This window comes from Crinia signifera, chromosome 6, assembly GCF_055691185.1.
Source record: "Crinia signifera chromosome 6, ASM5569118v1, whole genome shotgun sequence".
Lineage (NCBI taxonomy): Eukaryota > Metazoa > Chordata > Amphibia > Anura > Myobatrachidae > Crinia > Crinia signifera.
This window is the reverse complement of record NC_139222.1, coordinates 71,681,007-71,706,092: the sequence shown is the minus strand read 5'-3', so window position 1 is coordinate 71,706,092 and position 25,086 is coordinate 71,681,007. Positions and strand designations below refer to the sequence as shown.

Here is a 25,086-nt window from a genome sequence, read left to right as displayed (position 1 = left end):
TCATGGTGTGTGGCATATGTATAATGGGCATCACGGTGTATGGCATATGTATAATGGGCATCACGGTGTGTGGCATATGTATAATGGGCATCATGGTGTGTGGCATATGTATAATGGGCATCATGGTGTGTGGCATATGTATAATAGGCATCACTGTCTCCCCTCCCTGCATCCTCCACCACTTTGTGACTCCCCTCCCTGCAACCCCTGCCACTCTGCATTCCCCCTTCTACCCTGCATCCTGTGCCACCATGCCCCCCTCACACTCTGCGTCCTGTGCCACCCTGTGTAAGTCCTCACTCCCTTCGTTCTCAGCCACTCTGCATCTCCCCTCCTAGCATTCTACGTCCCCCCCTCCCTCCCTGCATCCTCTTCCACCCTGCCACTCTACTGTGTTGGGAGACCCCCCCCCACTGTCTCTATCTCCCCAGCCCCACAGACTGCAGAATAAACACTGTACGCATGCGCCTATTTTGCAGCCTGAGGGGCTGGGGACATAGCCAGCAGCTCAGAGAGCCACTAGCCTTGCCCTCACAGTGGCAAAAATTGGGCGTGACCTCGTTGAAATAGGCCACACCCCCACATTGATAAACCACACCCCCTAAAAAATTGGGCGCGCCTCCAGGGCGCAACAACACTCCCCCCCCCCCCCCCCCCGTTGGGGCTGCTTCAAGATATTTCCCGGGCTGGTTTTAATTCCCAATCCGCCCCTGGGCATATTTACAGTACTTTTACAATAAAGTGCAACGGAATCTGCTGCGTTATATATGAAAATAAATAGATAATAATAGCAGTTTCAATTGTAGCATTTAAAAGAGATCATGTCAATATCACTACAACTTATTCATATACAAGGCACCTTTGTTATCCTATCTGCTGGAGGTACGAGAAACCAAACATTTTTGAACCCATTTTCCTCTAACTGGGATTACATTGCTTTCCAAACAAAAATGTCCTTCAAAACTCTTAGCAATTAGAGACAAAGGATAGTGTTACCGGGATGTGGAATAAACCCCATTGAACATAATTAGCAGTGTGCATTACTGGAAAAAGGAGGAAAGGAAAAAAGCAAAACAAAAATATGACCTGCATGTTATGAATGTAATTATATACCTATCACTTTCTTCTGGAGAAATAATAAGAGGCGTTCATTAGCAGGAAATATTAATGATGTGCAGGCAATCATAGGAGAATGATGCTACGATTACACCATTTGCAGCAAAGCCTCGTGTTTCAGTAATCAATTAAGTGTCTTTTTTAGAAGAAGGATACCAAAATGTACATTTTAATAACAGATTAACCTTTTCATAGGTTAAAAATGCAGAAGTATCAAGCACTATAATGCATTGAAGTAGGCAATCCAATCAAAAGGTTATAGCAAATGCAACAGACATTGATTGTATAATGTATATGCATAACATGTATATTAATTAGCAAGTGCTTAATTGAACAGACGTGAATAATACACTAATGGAAGTAATACTGTATTTTCCATACATACTTCTAGAGTATGAATATTCATAAAATATGGATTTCATGTAAATATTATATATTCCTACGATTAGAGATACATATATTTTTTAATTTGGACAAGCTGTAACAGATGCTACTAAAATTCTATAGGTTCCTCCTAGGAATTGCTGCAATACATTTCAGATTGTAAACCTACTATACAAGTTGAGTATCCCTTATCCAAAATACTTGGGACCAGGAGAATTTTGGATAACGGATTATTCCGTATTTCGGAATATTTTAATATTTCAATGATATATTTTCAAGTATCTTGCATTTGTGGTGTATAAACACATCAAACGCATGAAAAGCACACAAATATATTTTATTTGTGCATAAAACAAGGTTTCAAAACATGAAGCAAAGTTTGTGTATAAACTCAGATACTGAATTTGAATGTCAAGCAATCATTTTCTTGCACATACAGTATTTAGTGCCAGTTACATATCATGTCCCCCGTAGTGCCAGTTACATATCATGTCCCCCATAGTGCTGTTACAAATGTACCCAGTACGTTTTTAGCAAAAAAAAAATATTTTTTCACTTTCTGGAATGTATGGTTTTCGGAATAATTCGGATAAGGGATATTCGGATACGGGATACTCAACCTGTAAATTAAAATAGCAGAAGATCACCAAAACTGAAACAGGACGCTCAGTGCAACAGAGATGACCTGCAGCTTAGAAGATGTGCAATAGTAGCCTACCTTACTACATACATGATGGCAACTTAGATGCAAGATGTAATGTACAGTAGCAATTATTTTAAAGAAAACGTAACTCGGTCGCTTTAAATCTTGCGGTTAAACCACTGAAATATTTGCGCTTTCCACAAAGCGGAAGTTACATTTGGCCCAAAAACCATAATGAAAATGTTCAATAAGCACTTGTGCCTGTACCATTCCTCTTGGTCCGCAGGTGTAATGTACAGTAAGCAGCATCTCAAAGATGGCAAAAGTCATTAACCCCTTTAAAGCTTTTCAATTAACATTCATGGAACCTTATGGACACCGTATAAGTGTACCACTTTGCTCGCCATGCTTCGGGCATGGTGCCTCGCTACGCTTGGCAGTTGGCATACTTCTTTATTCTCCCTCCGCACTTTAGCGGATGGTAGGGTATAGATTTAAAAAAAAAAAAAAAAACATGTCAATCTTTTTCATGTCGACTGTTGGCACGTAGACCTTTAGTCCATGTTGACTTAAGCCATGTCGACCTATGACCTGGCAACCTAAGGGTGTCGACCGAATATAGGTCGACCCAATGACCGCATCCCCTTAAAACCTACTAGAGATGAAGCAATAAAACGGATTATCCTGTCACGCTGACACCTGTCTATGGGTGGGAGATATTAGGCAGCCAGTGAATAGTTGGTTCTTAAAGTTGATATGTTGGAAGCAGTAAAAATGGACAAGTGTAAGGATCTGAGTAACTTTACCAAGGGCCAAATTGTGATGGCTACATGACTGGGTCAGAGTTCTGGCGGCCAATCCCGGGATCGGGATGGCCAGGGTCCTGGGATTTGGCCCCAAACTGTCTGGGATTTCAATCCCAGGTTTGGAGTATCCAGTCCTGGGATTAGACTGCACATGTACAGGTTAATGCCAGGCAGCATCTGAACAACCTTTAAGACGCCACCCCAGTGTGTGGCCTGAGCAGCCTGGCTAGGTCATAGGCACGGCTACACCTCGCTGCCAGAACTCGCTCATCGCCGGCTCCCGGCTCCACTACAGAAGATCTGCCTGCCATTTCAGCAACTAGGCTGCCCTGCGCCCCAGCCGGTGACTGCCTTCACCTGCCCCGGGATTGGCATCCCTAATCAGAGTATATCCAAAATGGAAAGTCGTGTGTTTCCAGGGTACAGGCGTTAGTACCTACCAAAAGGTTTTTCAGGAGAACCCACAGCTCACTGATGCACGAGGGAAGTGAAGATTTGTCTGTTCGATCCCAGAGAAGAGCTATTATACAAGAAGCTTAATGTTGGCTATGATATAAAAAAAAATGTAAATAAAACAAGGCGTCAGACCAAACACCATGCATCACAGCTTGTAGTGTATGGGGCTGTGTAGTTGGCATACCCCCTACAATGTGCACAAGATTTAGAACTAGATTATGGAGCAATGAAAGAAAGTAGCCTGGTGTGATTAGATGCATCTTCATTTACATCATGTGGATGGCCAACTGCATGTGTGTCATTTACCTGCGAAAAAGATGGCGCCAATGCACTAAGAGAGGAGAGGAAGGTAAGCCAGTGTGTGATGATCTTGGCAATATTTTGGGGTCCTTAGCATTCATGTAGATATTATTCAGGAGGTTTTAATGTTATGATGGATGGATGGATCTTGGGAAAAGGAGCCACATCTCACAGCTGTGTGTGTCACGGGAATCCCGAGGACGTCCATCACTGGGACTCCCCTAAACCAATCAGGGCTCAGCCCTGATTGGATATAGGCATCTGCATGGAGATGCCTATATCCAATCAGAGCGGACCTCCTCCAGAGAGGAGCCCTGATTGGTTCCCAAACTGTGCGCCGTGGCTCCCTGGGGTGCCGCAGCATTGTCACAGGGAGCCTCCTGCTAGCAGCCGCATGTCTTTCTGTGGAGAGCTAGTCCAAGTCAGCCAGCTCCCGTTAAGTAGTTGAGTACCAATTTATTGCTTACCTAATTACCGGGAGAGGGGGTGGTCTTCTACAGTACCAGCAAGCAATAAAATGGTTAAATAATGATGCGGAGGACTTGCTCCAGCTTCTTAGTTATAGTTATGCTATGGGTATTTCCCTAAGGGAGTGACCAGGAAATTGGAAATCACCGATGGAAAACATAGGACAATCTAAATATATAGCTCTGGTGATGCATTTCATTTACATATGCGATTTAGATGGAAACTGCATGCACTTAGGCATGCATATACCTGATTACATAGAATATGAGGGAATCTGGTAGTTAGTAGCCTTTTAAAAAACAAAGTGAGATCTGTGGGTAGAAACGGTGAGCCGAGTACAACACTTGCTACATTATGCTCCTGTTAGCATCATTCTGTATGATTGTCACCAATGCAACATAGATCTATTTTAGCCAATAAGCCGGTATAACATTCTAAATCTAAAACACTAAACTAAACTAATGGAACATCAAGTTATTGACACCAATTAAAGATTTTTTTTTTCTGAAAGACTAGTTAACGTCCTGAAGGTCAAAAGGTCAATGAATTGAATTATCCAATTTTCTCCTATTTGGTCATTGCTAACTAGAATTGATCACATACACAATGACCGCACTGCACTGAAGAAGAAACATATGGCTGCTGTGCTTAGTATTCTAGTTCCCACGATCTAAGAATTATTGTTTGGATAAAAAAAATATTCTAATAATCATTTAATAGAATTGTAGGTATGGGATCATTTATCAAGTTCGAAATAATATTTGTAAGTATTTGATACCTACAAAATAGTGCATACACATACAGGTGTAAACTTAAACATGAAATCAAGTCCATGTGCATTTCTAAACAGAACCCATATATGGATTAATTTAATTTACAGAAGGTGTTACCATTTATAATGTAGCCAGGTTCCAAGAGAACACTATCCAGATAACATCTGAGCTCACCATTCGCAATATGGTTATTTGCAGGCATTTACATATCGTGTATATTAGCTTCAACCACTAGCACAACAGGAACCTCTCTGGGCAGCAAACAACTAATGGGCCACCTCCACTAATTAGCACAAAACTATTTACAAAATAACTCATCTCCCACCAGCTGGTTTTCTTCAGTCACCATTTCAGCTCTTTCCCTTGGGAGCTTGATCAGAGTTTCCGGAATAATCCTTTTAATTTATTTTACAGTTTATTAACCATTTTATTTAGTTTTAAACCCCAAAAATAAAACATTACCAAGGACATTGTTGTGTTAAAAAAGTTTTATGATGTTTTCAAAAACACTAGAAAAGTTTTTTTGATGAAGGGGCGCTCCTTGTTTCATGGATTATATATTATATACAAATTTCAGTGTATAAATTAAGATTTAATCAAGGTTTTATTAGGTGGGGTCCTCAGTAGACGCTTCACTGCCCAAACAGTAATGTGTTATTACTGACCATCACACAGAGCAAGCAGAGCAGAGGACCATCATTTTTGTATTTACCCATGTCGGGCATTGCCAACCTCAGTCCCCAAGGCACAGTAAAAGGTGCCCATACACTAGTGCCATTTCAACACTCTTCATCCAATTACGATGGATCGGTCTGATAAATCGGATGAAAAGTGTCATATAGCATGTGTTTCAGCTCAGATTCCGATCCGATGCACATGGGACCGCACATTGGAACAAGCCAGAGATCACAAGACCACGTAGGCCTTGCTGGGATTGTATAAGATACATTGGGGCAGATGTACGAAGAGTCGTTATTTCGACACCTGAAAAAGGTTGACATGCCTACCTAACGTTCGACACAAGCATTAGGTAGACATGGGGTTTTGACATGTTTTGTCCCAAATGTCGACGCAGTGCACCGTAAAAGTGCATTGCGTCCCCTCGCTACGCTCGCCATGCTTTGGGCACGGTGCCTCACTGCGCTCGCCACACTATTCTATTCTTCACGTCCTATTGGAAATACTATTGGCCATGAAATACTGCCTGTCAGCAAGTTAGCTAAAAAAACCAGTGAAAAACCCATGTTGACCTTTTGACTTGACCTTCCCAATATCAACCTAATGCTTGGGTCGACCTTTTGACCTTGTCAACCGTAGGCATGTCAACCTTTTTTCAGGTGTCAACCTAAGGCCTGTCGACCTTCGGTGGTCGACCCAATGTATGTCAACCTTAATAGTGTCGATCAAACGGCCATATACCCCATGGACTGTAATCTACAGTATATAATCAAATGGGGGAAAGAGGTCCAACCAACAATATAAAGACTCAACATCCCATGGTCCTGCACAGTAAGCTGGTGCCATTGCAGTCATTGTAGCCATCGCTGGACAACAGCTTTTCGTCATATTAAAAGCAGCCCATTAAGGCAAAGGTATCCTGTCAAGCTTACATACGCCAAAAGGTGGGAACCCTTGTACAGTACAATGCTCATTTCTAAAATAGTGTTTTAAAAACCAGTAAGTTATAATCCCCTGCCCAGGTCTGTACACTGGGGACCCCTATTACATACGGAACACGAAAAGGTGGTCTTCAAATTAAGATCTCTATTAAACCATTTTTTTTCCTACTGACCTCAGTCATCAGCCTGACAAACACAATGTAAATTAAATTGTAACACGACCATCCCCATGGTCTAAAGGGTACGGATCTACACGATCACACGTTCCCATATGTAAGAGCTGTCATAATCATTGCCACTTATACCCTAACCCATGCTAGATGCAGGAGACTGAATTTAACATCTTCTTTGCACACGCGTAACATAAGAAGTCAGGCCATACGTGTAGGTGTAAACATGGTACTGTGTATCAGGGTGCACAGTATAGCCATTCCCGCATACAGACATGACTACTTGGCCAACTTGCATCTCATGGGGGGCCGGTTGATGACGTGGCAGCACAAGATTGGGGCAACCTCTGATGTCACTTCTCTGCTTCTGCTAGCGGGCGAATTTATGGTTGAAGGTACCCCTAGTCCCCCCCTCCAACCCAGTATGCGCATATTTTACACTACATCCAAGATGGCATATGGTACGGTACAGTGGAAATATTTAGCAGTTACGGGTACATTTCAGGCTGGCAGTACCAACAAGCATCCAAATGCTGCCTCTAGGCACCTGTCTCACATGCCTAATGGGAAATTCGCCACTGGCCTCCAGTACACATCTGGGATTGGTGTCTAACAATTTTTCAGGGGTGTACCCCTGCACATGCCTAAAACTCACACACCACTTCTTGTATGAGTTTGCATTGTTGCCACCCAGAAAAATGTATTTTATATCCACAGAGAAACACCTAATGCTGGGTACATACTGGATTATATGGATATCATAAACGATACATCGTGAACATCCGTCAGAGTGTATGCGCAATACTTATTTATTTACAGTTTCCTATATAGCGCAGCAGATTCTGTTGTGCTTTACAATTGTAGACAGTGATAAAACAAACTGGGTGACAACAGACAGACTTGGAGGTAGGAGGGCCCTGCTGCAAGCTTACAATCAATATTGATAACGATGAGCACTCCTGTGCATTGTTAAAGACCCTCTGTTGTCTGTATATGCAGCTCAATCTAACAATGTCATCAGCGACTGCATGTATGGAGCGGGTGATGTCACTGATCGTTATCGATATCATCACTGACCGATAACGATATCAGCAGCCAGGGGAATTGTTAGAGTGGGGGGGGGGGCTGTGTTTTGAGTATGCACATGTGCAGCAGCATTTCTGCGCATGTGTATACGCTAGGTGCGTGTGAACTCGGCAAAAAAAATCACTTCGCTGGGTACACGCTCCCTGTTTTTCAAGCAGGGGGTGCAGAAGGGTGTGGGGTGCCGGCCAGGGCCATTAGCATATGTGAACACCCTGAATTTCATGGGTGTTCCCATGAAAACGCTGGACGTACACATTCTACGGGGGGGGGGGGGGAGACAGCTGACACAACCGGGTGTCAGCTGCCTGCCCAATTCCCTTGAAATCTACACGCATAAGTACAAGTGGTTTGGACCACCCTTACATATGCGTGCGCTTTTAGCATCATTCGATGGTCGGCAACCATCGAAAGATGGGGGAGGTTCCCACTGGCATGCGAATGGATGTCTATGTAAAACATCCATTCGCATGCCGGGGGTGGGCGTTTTGCTTGAAATCGCAAGAGTTCAAATTTGTGCCTGAGCGATTCAACCAGAATAAGGGCCTTAATGTGGAGGACATAAAATTGCCTGCAACTCATGCCTAGTATGCTGAAAAACAAAAAAAGTTATGTAGACATGCAAACAAAATGTTATCAATTAGTGTATGTATGTCAATATCAGTGTTATTGCTAGTTTTTTTTAAATCCATATTTAATCTAATGAGAACAAGCATATAGGAAATACACGGTGATCCAAAGTAATAGCAGCATGTAGCCTGCCACCAGACATTTAACGTAATAGTGGCTGCAGGCTGTGTACACGAGACCTATATCCCCATTACCTAAATACTTTGTTTACATAAGGCTCCCTGCACCTGCTTCCCACCTGCCTGCTCTGTACCTAGCTGGCTCAAGCACAAAGAGACGCTTGCTGTTCCTGGAAGTTTGCCAATTAAAAAGCGATTTTTCTAAGTCCTGGACGCTACATGTCCCACTAGAAGCTAATAAGAGCAACAAAGCAATCAAGATGTTATCACTATCCATTTGCCACAATGCAGTATCTGCATGAGAAATTTTAATATCCATTTGACTAGTCACACCCCAACAGCCTATGCCCTCGCATATTCACTTAGGTTTGCAAAATAATACTGACCCAAGTAGCAACAAATATTGTGCAATTGCAGTGGTTGGAAAAACTTTATTAAATCTATTCACAGTTGGGGGCGTGGCTTGGCCGAGCGCGAGGTAGGCAGCAGGGAGTGTGAGCTCCGTTACCATCCTGTATTAAAATCCTCTATACTGCCCAGCCCTACCACGCGACCAGACTCCAGGCAGAGAAGACACCCACCTGAACAGCCTGGTCCCTCCGGGCATCATCTGGCATCGTCCCTTGTGCATGTGCAGCCGTTTGTCTCTTGGACGCTGTCCCCCACTGCCGGCCGCCATCTTTGAGTCCGGCCGCTGGAGCCGCCGCCACGCTGCTGCTTCTCCGCTACACTCAGCGACTGCTTTGAGGAGGATTGTGCCTACACGCAGTGCGGAGCGGACAACCCCGGTGAGTGCTCTCCTTCCCACCGCCTGCTGAATACACAGCCGCTGCCAGGAGCTGTTGCGCGCCATCTTGGGTACCGGTTCCCGTCTATAACCCGGTGCTACAGTGCTATCGGGCCCTCCTGCTCCCTAAACGGGAATCACTTATCTCCGCTCACTCCTGGTGCTTGAGGACCCTGCTCCCCTCCGGTACTCTACTGGAACCCCTGCTGCCACTTAAATTAGCCGGGCGCCATCTTGGTGCAGGCATCCTGGCCCTTAGCTGCACCATTGACCCTTTGCTGACTGGGCGCCTGTCATTTGTGATACTGCCCATTTGTCCACACACTCAAAGAAGTCTGTGCACATATACTATGGAGGGGTGCCATTACAGTGACAATTACTAATCTCTACACACTATCTCACTACAACTCAGTGTGATTGAGGTCGGTTGGGCCGCTGCTGCCAATCTCCTTTGTATGTTTGGTGGTGTGCTAGCCACCGCCATACTATACTAAGAATCCTCTTACAGCGACCTGTTTACTTTCCTCCATGATTGCTAATCCGGCTGTGTATACTATGGATGAAGTCGGGGAAACACACTTCCAACAAATCCTCCAGGCAATATCTGCCTCGGCTGACAGGCTTGTTGTCAAAATTGCTGAGTTGCAGGAAATAATCCTTTCTGACCCTAATGAATGTCCTTCTGGAACTATGGAGAATTTGCCTCAGTATCCTGATCAAGTAACCCTCTCTGCTCCAGTACTGGCTCACACCCTGGAACTGTTTCCCCAGATGGATCTTTCTGGCTCTGAGTACACTCGGTACCATATACCTACGTGCTTCATTCTAGCTGTGATACACCCGAAATCGCCTATATTTCTACTGATTACAGCCTCACGATTCTCCATTTTAGTAATTAACTATCCTATATTCAATCTCGCAAGTCCTCAAGCGATTGGTCACAGGTTCTACATTATACGTCGGCCTCCGCGTGGCACTGAGGACTGGCCGGACTAGAACTTTGAGGCCACATATTAGCTTGAGATGCCCACTTTATCTTTTATCCTATGTCCTTATAACGCTGTACCCTTGAATACTATATGCAAACTGTTTTTATCTCTGTAACTACATAGGTCACTGCCCTGTCAGTCCATGTGTCTTCTATCCGTTTGTATATATATATTTTTTTTTTTGGGGGGGGGGGGGGGGGGGGGGGGGGAGGGCATAGGGTAAATATAGGTTTAGTATAGTTTAGATAGATATGTTAATATATAGCGGGTCTGATGGGCGGGTAAGATGGGAGAGGTAGGTTAGTTTTTTGTTTTGGCTAGATTAGCTATTATAGCTAAAGGCCACTAACTTGCCTTCTTTTGTAATATATATAGCTGGGGGGGGGGGGGGGGGGGCGAGTTGATCGGGATCCAGGTATACCTAGGTTGGGGTTAGGTCATACAGGGTGGGGGGTTTTGGGGAGGTTTGCTTTGGGTCCTTTTGGGGGGGATTTGCTTTGGGTAGTATAGGTAGTACTTCGGTTAGTATAGAGCTCTCGACGGGTGACAATTTAATATTTATATTTTCCCATCCGGGATGTAGTATACTTCTAAGTGATATTACTGTAAGAATGTGCCTCTTTCTTTATCCTCCCACAGTACGCCCGGATGGCGCCTCCGGGTAACTGTATTCCACTTACACTGACAAAGAGATTGGATATACTATCACCTATCCTATACACATTCGCTACCTTATGTATGTTTACATTTTTTGTCTGATGATTTCACTTGTGTGCTTATAAATGTCCTCGTCGGAGCTTATTACTTGTTTTGCAAAATTCAATAAAAAATACTCAATTACAAATCTATTCACAGTTCCATTTTCTCCACTGTAAAGGACTCATAGCAGAACATATGCAACTTGCTGATGGTGTAAGTGGGCTTTACATTGACCACATCAGTGCTTGCCCCAGTGGCGCTATCAGTGTACATTCCCTACCATATGCACACACATTGACGCTAGGGTTAAATTTGTTAGGAGTAAAGTATTCTACCAGTAATTCTTTTGTAAAATGGGAGGAAACTGGAGTACCCGGAGGAACCCATGCATGCATGGGGAGACTATGATACAAACTCCGCACAGGTGGGGCCATGGTGGGAATTGAATCCATGACCTCAGCGCTGTGATGCCATTTTAACCATTACACCATCCGTGCTTCCCATGTAGGCCAACTGTTTCAAGTGAGTGTGTGGCCATGCAGGCAGAATGGCAGACTATTCAGGGGGGAGCACATTGGCGTATTTATAATAGGTGCAATGTGCGCAGTGCAAACAGGTCCCTGAGTCCCAGGGGGGGGGGGGGGGGTCAAACCGCACACACTGCACCCATTTATTAATACTTACCCCCCTTCCCCCCAGACTCCTGTGATGACCACCCCAAAAATTGTGCACATGTGCAGTAGAGTCTGACCCCTGTAGGGCTCTACTGTGCTGTGCACTAATGTGGTGCTGCGGGGGGGGAGGGGGGGGGGTGGTGGTCCTGAAGAGAATAGGGGGCCCGGAATGGATTCCAGACTAATCTTCTGCACCAAGAAGAAGGCTGATGGAAAGGGCACTGGTACTGTAGGAATGGTGGTTACTTCTATAAGCATAGATATCTGAGCATGCAAAGCAGCTACTTCTATTGGCGACTTGAAATAACAGTGGACTGATTCAGTGTTGCTTGCATCTATCTTATGGTGTTATTAGCAAAATGTTTTAATATTAGTTATTTGATCAGCCCTGAACCATGGGATGGTGAGAAAGTTCTGCCTAAATCACACTTGTCATGAAAAGAAAATAGAAAACGCTGATAAACAATTAGAAGGATATATGATAAAAGAATAGAAGGCAATCAGGGCCGGATTATCAATGGGCCTGATGGAGCTACAGCTCCAGGCCCAATCTCCAAATAGTAGCTGAGGGCCAGGGCTTTCCAATGAGCCCAGCCCCGCGTCACTAGCCCCCAGGGAACTGGAGATATTGCCAGGCAAACCTGGAACGTATTCCCCATAGGATAACATGGGACCCGCTAATTCCGACCTCCACCCGGTTCCAACGTCTGCCAGTTCCCCCTCCGGCATCACAGAAGCTTGAGGTTGATCTCAGTCTAAAGGTGGCCATACATCAGAAAGATATTGTACCCAATCATACAATCTCAACTGATTGTAAGATGGATTGTATGCAGATTGTGTGCACATCTTATGTACATAATCATACAATCAATCAGCAGATGGATTGTATGAATGATTGTAAGATGGATTGTATGCAGATTGTGTGCACATCTTGTGTACACAATCATGCAGTAGATGGATTGTATGATTGATTGTATGATCGATTGTGTGTAGATTGTGTGTCCAAAAACCACCAAGGACTGCCGGGGATTTCAAGGGAAATTGTACACAATCATGAGCGCAATCGATCTTAAGATCGATCTTTCTGATGTATGGCCAGCTTAACTCAAATCGCTGGGCCTTCAATCTGATACCTTGTCCATATGGGTTCATTGGTTCTAGAGATATTGCGGGTAAACCAAATTTTTTTTATTTCTGAAATGTATTTTCATGGCTGTTCATGTTGTTTGAGGACAGATTTCTCTGGAACCAAACGGCCCAGTTTCACGGGACCAAAATCATTCGAAGCCTACATGTAAATGGGTCAGTTGGTTCCGAAGAAATAGCTGGTTGTTTAAAGGGGTGCGGGGGTGGTTTTCTCTCCCCCTCACACCAGAAAATGCAGGGACTAGGCTGGTGTAAAAGGGGCCAGTCCAGGAATGTCCCTGCATGATCCTGGGACCATATTCCCGGGTAAGTCCCTGCATTTTCTGGTGTGAAAGGGGTATTATTTCAAATAGCAGTGCTCTGAATACAGCCGGGCAGCCCCCTGCTCTCTGCCCAGCTGTCAATGGCTGTCATTTCTGCCCGGCGGCGGCTGTCCGCCAGTTACCACGAGCATGTATTCCCCCTTGGCAATGAGCATGTAATCCCACATGGCAACGAGCATGGAATAGGCATTATGGTGTTTGGCAAAACACGTAATGGAGATTATGGTGTATGTCTTAACAAGTAAAGGGCATTATTGTGTAAATTTTTAATGCGCTCCAATGCCCCCATTTATGAAGCATATTGTGCATTATTGCTCAATCTGTTTGGTATAGTGCAGGCATGTCCAAACTATGGCCCTCCAGTTGTTGTGAAACTACAAGTCCCATCATGCATTGCCACAGTTTTGCTATTAGGGAATGCTAAAACTATGTCAAGGCATGCTGGGATGTGTAGTTTCACAACAGCTGGAGGGCCACTGTTTGGATATGCCTGGTGTAGTGTGGCATAACGTGAATTGTGACTCAATCTGTGTGCCAAAGTGTGAATTTTGGCTCAGTCGGTGTGAATTTTGGCTCATTCCATGTGGCATAATGTAATAGAGGCACGTACAGTATAAGGGGGTTACTATTGTGTTGCATGATTTGTGTAAGGGGTATATGGTGTGGTAAACTTAGGTGACCACATAAAAGGTGCTGAAATGTTGTCTACCAAGTTTCGGCTTTCAGTATTTTTTTATGACTGCAGTGCCGCCTCACCCCGCAAGTTTCTTAGGACATCGGCATCCTGCAGGGGTGCACCTTTGGAGGGCACCCGCCAATATATCTCCCTGCATTTTTCTTATGCCAGCCCCCTGCCTTTTCCAGGCATATATAATTAGTTGAAAGTATTTACACAAATAGAGACACACCCATGAGCAGACCAACCAAACAGAACACTGGTCACGCCTCCCACATTATTAGGTGCTGGCCACAACCCCTATTATTGCGCATAATAGGCCCTTGATCATTCAGCTCCAGGCCCATTTAGACCTTAATCTGACTCTGAAGGCAATGCTTCACTGGCAATAGCATTTCCGTGTAAAGCCTGTTTAACAAGTATCGTCTAATCACAGGTATCGCCACAATACTTGTTTTAAGATCACCATCTCTATCACTGTTGGCGGTAGCAAAGGAAAATGATAACATTCTTTGTTATTTCGCTAAAGCTTTTTTCCATTGGTCAATCTTTATTATATATTTTAACCTATTTTGAACAAAGTGTCCAGTTTGTCTGTCACATGCAAGTCGACCACGAGACTAATGTATTATTTTATGCCCAGAGACTTTCCTGCAGAAGCGGCAAACTTGCCTTTACTGTTCCCGGCTGCTGGGTGATGCGAATTTGTGACATATTTTTTGCTGCAATGATAATAAACCCTTATTATTGCTTGTTAATAAACGAGGTCAAATAAACATCAGTTTTCAGTAACCTAGTACAAAGGAGAACTCCTTGGTGCTCTTTGTGTACTTGTTAAACAGGGTGATCATCATATACCTGCAAAACTGGGTCGCCTATCAACACCAGGATAAATCAATAAGAGGCCTCTATTTGTAGCAAGACAGGTCTATTTTATATAGATGTGTTATTCCCCCTGTCCTTTTTCACTTCCAAAAGTTATTTCCTGAGCACTTTAGTAACCTCAACCCAAGGTAATAGGGCGATTCAATTGTTCATTGCTTTCAATCTCCCATCTAAAGTGATGGGAGATCAGGGAGGCGATATTCAATAGTTTTTTTTATCACTCTTGTTGCATATAAAAAGTGCTATGTACAACCAGGAAAGTGCAGTTTGGTCGCTATTTGCACATTTCAGCTCACCAGCATGTGGGTCTGCAAGCTGAATGGTGTCTCTCATCAAGAACGGATCAACAATTGAATTCCTCTGTTGGGCGCAATCAATAGGCATCCGCAGGGAGAAACAATTGAATTCCCCCTAATGTTTTGTGATGAAAGAGTGAGTAGTAGTTGTCTTCTTAAGAAGAGTAGCTTTGAATAAGATGAGAACAAATAGAAAATCTAACTGACCACAGATTAAAGCCCTGTCCACACGCTTAGATTTTCTTTAGATTTAATGTCAGATTCGATTTACTATTAGATCTGGCATTAGATCATCCCATTCGATTTGGCATTAGATCTGTACTTTTGCATTCGATTCGATTTCAATTTTACAATGTAGGCACAATGTACTCATTTGATTTACTGGATCGAATTCAAGATTTCCTTGGCAGCACAGTAGATTTTTCGATTTGTTTTTGAGAAAACGGGAGCGCGCATCGAATCGAATGCAGATCGAAAGTGTCCTAAAAACCATTCGATGTGGATTCGATTTTGCTTCTATAAGCAAAATCGAATCGAAAACGGAAAAATCTAAGCGTGTGTACAGGGCTTTAGTGGGAGTAGGAAAGGATCCTCCAGGGCAATACCCTGATTTCTACATTCATTGAAATATTTGTGGTTTAAAAAAATAAATCAGTTGAAAAAATGTTTTATTTAACTAAAGCACTTTTTAATTCACCAGCGACACCAGTAAAAAGCTACTGCTGGCCAGTGCACTCCATCATTGCACCCCATCCCTATGAATGGGTCTCCAACCCCTGAATCCCTCCTGTTCCAGCCCCACTCAATGGGCCACTGCTCTTCTTCATACCATGGCTCTTCAGTTTTCAGAACAATAACACAAAATGACATTGTGCGTGCTGCAATAAAAAAAAAGTGCAATAAAGTTTTTATTGTGTCTGGCGGTGCAGCACGAGTGATGTCATTATGACAACTTGTGGTGTAGTGCTGCTCTGTCAGCTGTTGGCTACCCATAAATGTCTGCGCCATGCTGATTGCTCCAATGGTGCAGACAGCAGATTAAAAAAAAAAAAGATATTCATAAAAAAGGGAGGCGGCCTGCTGTGCTGCCCCCCCAGCAGGTGGCGCCTCTAAGCACTTGTGAGGTGGGAAATCTGCCACTGCTGCTGGCAATGGATTAAAGGTACAGTAACCTGTCTCAGTGGAGGTAAACCTCTCTTTTGGTTAAGATATAGACCCGATAGTCATGTAGATAGATCGATAGATAGAACACATATTATGCACGGCGTTACAGGCCATTCACATCAGTGCCTCTCCCAGCACAATGTACAATATATATATATTCTCTTACACACTAGGGATTTTTTTGTTGAATTATTTGGAGAAGCCCACGCCACCACTAGGAGAATACACAAACGCCACCCAGGTGGGAATCAAAGACCTCAGTGCTGTGAGGAAGTGATGCTAATGATGCCAACTGTACTACTCAAACTATTCTAAATGTAACAGCTCCACAGTTCTGCTATATTCTGATTTCACCTTGGCTCCAGCATCACTCTGCATATAGATGATCAGCATGAAAACGAATCATCCCCGTTGTGGATCCAGGTTCAGGAGCCGACTCCTTAAGTCTAAAGTACCAACTACACCTTACTCACATCTCCATGGTTTTGTCTTTAAATAAACACAACTGTTGTTAATAAGGGACAGAAGCTGAGGCCAGTTGGACCGTGACGTCTAGCCTTTTCCGCAATAAGCGTATAAAGCGGAGCAATTTGAAAAATCACAGCCATGACAAGTGCATGAATCACATGAATTACAAAATGTTTTGGTACTAATGCTTGGCTAGCTGGGCTGTGCACTCAGGGGTGGACTCATTTAACCCCCATTGTGCTATTGTTTCCCCTAGAGGTCACATTTTCATCCCAAACTCTGGTGAAGGGAACATTACTTAAAAAAAAAGTTACTGGGAAACTCAACTACTAAATACCTAGAACAGCTTCTATTCAGAAATCCCATGTATGTAATAGCTGAACCACATACAGGGGGTAATTCAGGTTGGTTTGCAAAAGCAAACTCCTCCTTTAATGGACAAAACCATGATGCACTACAGGTGGGGCAGATGTAACACGTGCAGAGAAAGTTACATTTGAGTGAGTTATTTTGTTTCCGTGCAGGGTAATTACTGGCTGCTTTATTCATACACTGAAATTTAGATTTCAGTTTGAACACACCCCACCCAAATCTAAAGGTGTGTACTTAAGATACTATCCACGATCCGATCAGAATCAGATCGCAAGGCACATCCGATTTGCATACAAGTCTGACTATATAGTGCAGATCTGCACCATATAGTCAAGGCAGACAAGACTTTATGCGTGAACGCGCATCGGGATCGCAAGGGTTAAAACCCTTGCAATCTGCATCCGATTCCGATCCGATGTTGACTATATCGTCAACATCGGAAGGCAAATAGTACCGTGTGTACACACTATAACTCTCTCTGCACATGTTACATCTGCCCCGCCTGCAGTGCACATGGTTTTGTCCATTAAAGAAGGAGTTTGTTTTAGCAAACCAACCAGAATCACCCCCACAGAGTATTATAACCTTCCAATCACATTGACAATATGCAGATAAGTAATAGGGACTGTAGTCTGTAGTTGAAGCATTACTTAAGGTGGCCATACACAAGCAGATTTATCTTCAGATCTGGCTGGTTGGAACAAAAACATAGTTATGGATGAGAGCAAATGACAGTTGACCATTTGCTTGGAAATACTGGAAAACTGACAAACTGGAACAAAAACATGGTTATGGATGAGTGACAACCAGCCAGATCTGAAGATAAAACGTACTAGTGTATGGGCACCTTAAAAGATCACTTTTCAAATTTATAGTCAAAGTTTAATATAAACAATGATCAAATACAGCAATAGGACGATGCACGCACACACACACACACACACACACACACAGTCTTCTTTAAATCCTTCACAGTTTTAACGCAAGATCGCTTGGCCACTTTTTTCTTCAAATTACTTAAACAAATACATCCGCACACCCCTTATACTGGTCATGCCGGTTACATACCAATCATTCTTCAGTGGCATACAGCCGCGGGTCATAGCTTATAATTGCCAATTCACATGTTGGCAAACGGACACTATGGTTTCCATAGAAATGCAGGAACATAACAATTACCAAAATGGGCACAATGTGATTTGAAGAGGGTTTGACATGTACAATAATGCCAGGGTGAATTAAATGAACCTTCCCACTGCAGAACACAATGACCTGGCTAAGTTAAGGAAACTCAAGTTAATATTAACCAGTTTGAATGAAGTAAAGTATGTGGATTCCACCAATAGCAGGATAACCCCATAGAAGTGAGTTCTTGGAGCATACAAGACTACAGATACAGGGCTTCCGTTGATGTTGCAGGTGACACACAGATGTAAATGTACACTATGATCAGGCTGCATTACTCATTTCCATTGATTGTATGACACCCATCCGGGATACTGCTACAGAGCAATGTTCACCAACCACACACTGCTCATGTGAAATTGGGGGTCTCCGACAAGGGCAAAGCAGGGGCCTGTCTCATGTTAATGGAATAACACATGAAGAAGCAAAGCTTAGCTAGACATTGAATTGAGAGATATAAAGTACCAACCAATCAGTCCCTAACTGTCATTTTCAAATACATGTCTGTAAAAAGTAAGGTAATCAGATTGACAGGTACTTTGTTACTCACAATTCTATCTCTCTTTGAGTTTTGAAAAATACGACCCAAGGACCTGTAAAATACTAGGACGATTATCTTACGCCATAATCAGGAATACAGAATATATATATAGCATTCCAATCGAAAGCATAACTTTTTGCATATGGGGAAAGTCAAGGTTTAAAGCGACATACATACTATGTGATAAAGACAGACAACAGGATTGTTAACAAATTTCCCTTGAACTCCCTGGAGCTACAAGTTAAACAATTTAGTGTAAAAAGATAATTTGTTTACGTTACTGCCAACCATTCATTTATTTATTACCAGTTTCTTATATAGCACACACATATTCTGCAGCGCTTTACAGAAAATATCAGAGCACTCACATCAGTCCCTGCCCCAGTGGAGCTTACAATCTATATTCCCTACCACATGTACACGCATTCATTCTAGGGTTAATTTTGTTAGGAGGAAGGGGAGAATATACAAACTCTACACAGTTAGGGCCATGGTGGGAATCGCACCCATGACGTCAGCGCTGTGAGGCTCTAATGCTGTTTTATGACAAATGTATCTATCTTTATCATTCATACAGGCAAAAATAATGACCCATGGAAGCATGCATTGTAACTGCAGTGTTGCCTATCTGCCCCTCTCCTTCAGGGAGAAAATGCTCTGTTCCTGGACTTCCCTGGTAATGTATGATTGCCATCACCTGAGGTGAAACACCTTTCTTATGCTGGCCACACATCAGACCAACTTTCCTCCAACTAGTTGGTTGGATGGAATAAAAACCTGGAACTGGATAGGAGCAAATGTAATTTGTATTTAAGTCATTTGTTTCTCAAATCTGAAAATGGACAACAATTGTCACTCAGACAATGTACTGTAGTTGGACCTATTTTATTTAAACTTTTTCACTGAATGTTTTTGTCCATTCCTCCTGAGTTTGTGAGCAAATTGCTTATTGGCATTTGCCCTAATACAGTACCAGATTTTCGGTCCAACCAACCAACTAGTTGGATGGTTGGAGGAAAGTTGGTCTGATGTGTGGCCAGCATAAGAAAGGTGTTTCACCTCAGGTGATGGCAATCATACATTACCAGGGAAGTCCAGGAACAGAGCATTTTCTCCCTGAAGGAGAGGGTTAGGTAGGCAACCCTGACATAAATGCTATTTTAGTATATCTCCCCCTCCCACATTACAGTCGCCTTTATTATAAGAGCCAACAATATGTATGCATTTATACCAAATAATGGTATATATTTCAAGTTATAATATAAAAAAACTTATTAGGAACATAAATCATTTTTAGATTTATATTATGTACCATGCATACACAATCAGGTACACTATGAGCGTAGGAGCGTGTTTATTGTGCAAATGGTTCACATAAAATGGAGTTGGGCAGTGTGGACGGTGTAACCATGAGTTAGTCTGTTAGTGACTAACACTATAATTAATACTACAACAGGTTGTCACCACAGACAGTAGATTCTATATGTACAAGATCAGCAACAACATTTATAAAGTAAATTACCTGAGACAGAATTTACATTTACTCTTGTCATTATCCCTACCTGTATGGGACACGGTTTATAAACAAAAATAGTCTCATTTCTTTTGACTAATGCTTGATACAATTATATCTTGGTAGCAGATAGATTAGTCAGAATTATGTAACCAGCTCTAGTGTTGAATGGACATAATGAAATGTGTGTACAAGACAAATTGAAACCTTAATTAAAATGCATACAATAATTATATTTGTGGTTAGTTTAAGTAATCTCCAGCCCCACATGAATCATGTGAATTTTAGGAAATGAATGTTGAAAAAAAAGCTAATGTCTATTTGTATGCAAGAAATGACCAAATTACGGTAATGCCCATTTAGTACAATGGAAAATAACTGGGAAAATCAGAAGCAAGTGGTCACACTGACTGAGCGGCTAGTATTTTCCGGATTCTCCAAAAGTCTCATGAGGAAGTTGTATTTGACTAACCTGCTACTGACTTTCACAATTCTCTATGTACTAATATCACAATATGTATATAGTATATTAGAGACAGATGTGCATTTGCCGAAATACTCATGTGACAATGGCCTCATACAAATGACTCTCTCAATTGACTGCAGAACATTAAAGCACCTCTCTAATGAAATCACTGGTGCCATGTACATTTGCTACAGGAAGAAGACAGACATCTCTTTCCAGGGAGCATAAAATTAATTTAAAACCATAAAATGACTAATGACACAGGGTAAAAGGAAAGCCCACTGAGAAAAACCAAGCCTGGACTGATTTTCAGTCATTTTAATACACAGTTCCCACTTCCACTAAGCAGTGCTTAACCTAATCACTTTTTATGCTGAGGGAAAGAACCAGTTAATAACTTTCCCAACAAATGGCCAGTTACATATAAACTGCACAGTATTGCAATCATTGTACATTCAACAAATCCTGCCCTTCTCTATGGTTAATATTTATGGTTAAGGAGTCCCAATGCCAAGTTGCATTCATCTAGTACTGTATATGGTTAAGCCAAACACATCCAAATCATTAGCACATGTAATGCCCAGTTATATAGAGGCAGCCAGGATAAAACAGGAGGATGATTTATTAGATACAGTCAATATGTGAAGGTAATGTAGCCAACAGTACTGTACATTGCTGGCTACAGGGACTAGCCACTTATGCGTTAATGTAGTAAAGTTGCAGACAGTGTCCTCACTTGTGTAACTTTGTATTACAGAGCTGTGATTTGCATCCCCGTGCTGCACCGTATGAGCAAACACTGACATATGGAGATAAGGATTATACAGCAAGACTGTTTACCTTCCAGAGGGAATGGCAGCTGCTCCGATCTTTATCGCCCCTCTCCTCACCTGCTGCACAATGGTCACCTAGTACCTACTGTACATGGGCACTAGCAAGCTGCCACCAACCTGCACACCCTAGTATTGCTACATCAGGGTGCTTTATGGGGGAACAGGATAACTGCCCAATTGCAAACATCTACAACTTTGGAAATTGGATAGATAGATAGATAGATAGATAGGATAGATAGATGCGACCGTTAGTTTTTTGTTTGTTGCCCAAAGGGTAACGATGTGTGATGGTGGGAAGACTGCAGGCCAGTCATTCCTGGCAGTGCTGCAGGTTGCTGTCACAGTGCAGCGCTGGGGTACAGTGACCCCACAAGCTCCTGGCATAGAACCATGGGTATCAGTACAGAGGGATAGAGGAGAAATAGGGAGTGGGCATCTCCTATATAACCACATCTGCCAGTGAGACCAGCCAGCACTTACCTTGAGCCAGGCACAGCAGGTACAGTGCCCACCTGAGCCATTCCATGGTGCTGCCAGTGGGCTCCCTCACTGCTGGAGGTAGAAAGTTGGATGCCTGCAGTAATGCCCTTCTCCTGTTTCCAGGGCGTGTCTGGCAGGAGACTCAGCAAATCTCTAGTGGGAATTCCTCAGCCAGACTGAGCCATAGTGTCCGGTCCCCAGCTGTGGGAGTGGGGTGCCCAGTGCAGAAACAGGGGGTGTCAGTGGGTGTCTCAGGACGCAGTCTTGCGGGTGTCTATCTCATGTCAGCCCGCAATGTGGAGTGTGCAGCACTGATGCGCCCTGGCTGGGGTCCCTGGTCATGCTGCATGTCCCTGCCTAGCTGATACGTGCATCCAGGGCTGCTGGCAGTAATCACTAAGAACACAATGACATCCAGACAAGGAAAAGTTGCTGTAGAGAGGAAAAGCGCTCAGTCCCCCATCACTGCTCACATTCTCCCCGGAACACAATGTCACATTAACCCCCGAGCTGCCGGGCCGTTACCAGCGCCCTTCTTGTTGGGGTAGGTGAGCGTCTGGGATGGAAGAATCCTCCGCTATAGTGTTGTCCCCTGTGTTACTGGACTTGGGAAGTATGGATGTGTCTGCGGGGAGTGCCGAGGTGACAATGACATGGAGGAGACCCTCTCTGGTTAGTAATATCCCAATGTGGAGTGGAGACTGGAGACGGATGTGTGGATGCTGCTAATAACTCAGCTGGAGCCTCTGGGTGGATCCTGAGCACTAATGAAGGCAGCAGCAGCAGCAGCAGATAGGCAGCACTCAGCTACTCCCAGTTTAATTAATAAACTGCAGCCAGGAGCAGGCGGGGAGAGGAGGCTCACATGTACTGTACTGTGCTGTAGTGAGAAGGGCAATAGAAGGGAGCAGACTGAGCATCACTAGCAATCTGCCAGAAAATACATTGTCAGAACCACTGGCTGCATGGGTGCCCTGTATTATTCCTATGTCTGCCTGCAGCACCACGTGCGTTAGCGTTACCCCTCTGCCCGTCGAGAGCACCAGCTGCGTTAGCCGGGGCCCTCTGCCAGCACCTGCACAGAAGTAGACAGAGTGGTCTCCGGGGCACAAACTAGATACACTGTAACTTGTGCTGGTGGTTGCCGGCCAGCATGTGCTGCCTGCTCTTCTTTTTGGCACGTTTATTGGATAGCTTTGCTATACTACAGTTTAAAGAAATATCTTTCTCCTGGTTGAAAGGTGATTATACAATGCATTATATGCTAATATTTCATGAAAACAGTTCTGTTTCTGTACATATAGAGCTTACATAGAGTATTATTATTCTTTATTTACAAGGTACCACAAGTAATTAGCAGTATCATACATTATGCCACACAAACCGTAATGCTTATTTCACTTTATGCCACAGACCCTAATGTCTGTTTTATATTGGGGTCATTCCGGTTGGCTGCTTAGTGAGCCTTCTAACGCCACCGCCTGGGCGTGCGAATGCCTGCCGCGCTCCAAACACCCCCGCTGCTTTGCAAATGGATGTTTTGCATAAACATCCATACACAGGTTAGTGTGCAGGGCCAAAATAATCCGCCTGCATTCACAAGGGGAAACCCAGCATTTTGGTAGGTATGCCCAGGAAACAAAGGAAACCCCCCTGCCCGCCGAAAATCCCACCCCCCCCCCCTCTGTGTGAGCGCCATGGCAACTATGCAAGTCACCCACGCAGAAGCCCTGCACATGCGAATATGTGCAGTGCTAAAACATCGGTCCCCGGTGCGAACATGCCGGGGACCGAATGAACTAGAATTAGGACCATTATACCAAACCCTAATGCCTATTACATATATGTCTGTCTAATGATCCATACCTGGACCAAACTGCTTATCTCATTAGGCCCCACCACCTCACTGCACAGGGCTGTCAGTCTTGTCTCTGTAACGAGGGAGAACAAACCAAAATACCCGGGATTGACCCCCTTCCCAGAATGTTTGTCCACATATGCGGCAGCGGGCTGGCCAGCGTGACCTCTGACATCACGTCATGCTGCATGTAGCTGTTATTAATGTGGTATATACTGTTGGTGCTGGGATGGAACTTTTTGTAGTGTCCACGTTGTATACACGCAGTGATCATTTCTACTTACACCTGTATCATAACAGAATGTTATGTGCTGTTTAAGGTTATACCAGCATGTGCTGTGATTTGGAAGCTAGGGAAACATGGATGCTTCCTACCTCTGCTGATCATATTCAGTGTGTAAATTGCTCTATGCCCCAGGTTCTCACAGTATTCCTGCTATGTGCAGGAATATGGTGTGTGAATGCAGAAAAAGATATACAGCTGCAAAAGGCACCCGTGTGTCAATGGCCTAAACTAGAATACACTGGGAAAGCCCTAATACTGCCAACAGTGCAAGGAACAGTTATCGGAAGGTTACAATGTCCGTCAAGAGCTAGCCATACAAATCTACACAGACTTAACAGATATTTAGTAATTCTCCCTCTACTTATAACCTGCCTTTCAGGACTATGTGTTGTTGTGTGGATGAGATTGTTTATATGAGAATATTGTAAATGTGACCTCTCCAAGTATCCTTTATTGGTGAAGGTACAGGAGGTATACACAATCGTACCTCTTTCACACAGAAAATGAAATACCCGGGTGAAGCAGTTCCACCCGGGAATTTCATTAAATACACTGGTCCTTTTTCTGTGTGAAAGGGCACACCTGTGTTGGAAATCCTGTGTCTCCGACCCTGGAATTGACCAGGGTCGAGGACACAGGATTTATGACCTGTGTTGACCCTTTCACACAGAAAAAGGACTGGTGTATTTAATGAAACCCATGTTATTCAGCAAATTACCAGGTAGAAATTTTCAACCCAGGAATTTGTTCTTCTGTGTGAAGGAGGGTCAGGCTGCACCCGGCAAAATAACACGGCATTTGAAATGCTGTGTATGTGCCGGGATTTTAAGACTATTCTGTCTGAAAGGGGGATTAATGAGCATAGGACGATGGAATAA

General features: G+C 43.5%; 1 protein-coding gene across 1 annotated transcript in view; it reads right to left on the bottom strand.

Moving 5' to 3' along the window:
* Window positions 1-22,842, bottom strand: part of RET (ret proto-oncogene) — a 95,120-nt gene extending 72,278 nt beyond the window's left edge. The window contains exon 1 of the mRNA XM_083146284.1: window positions 22,065-22,842. Within this exon, the coding sequence (XP_083002410.1) occupies window positions 22,065-22,110 (46 nt within the window). The 5' untranslated portion in view covers window positions 22,111-22,842. The remainder of the gene's footprint in view (window positions 1-22,064) is intronic.
* Between the last annotated feature and the right edge of the window lie 2,244 nt (window positions 22,843-25,086).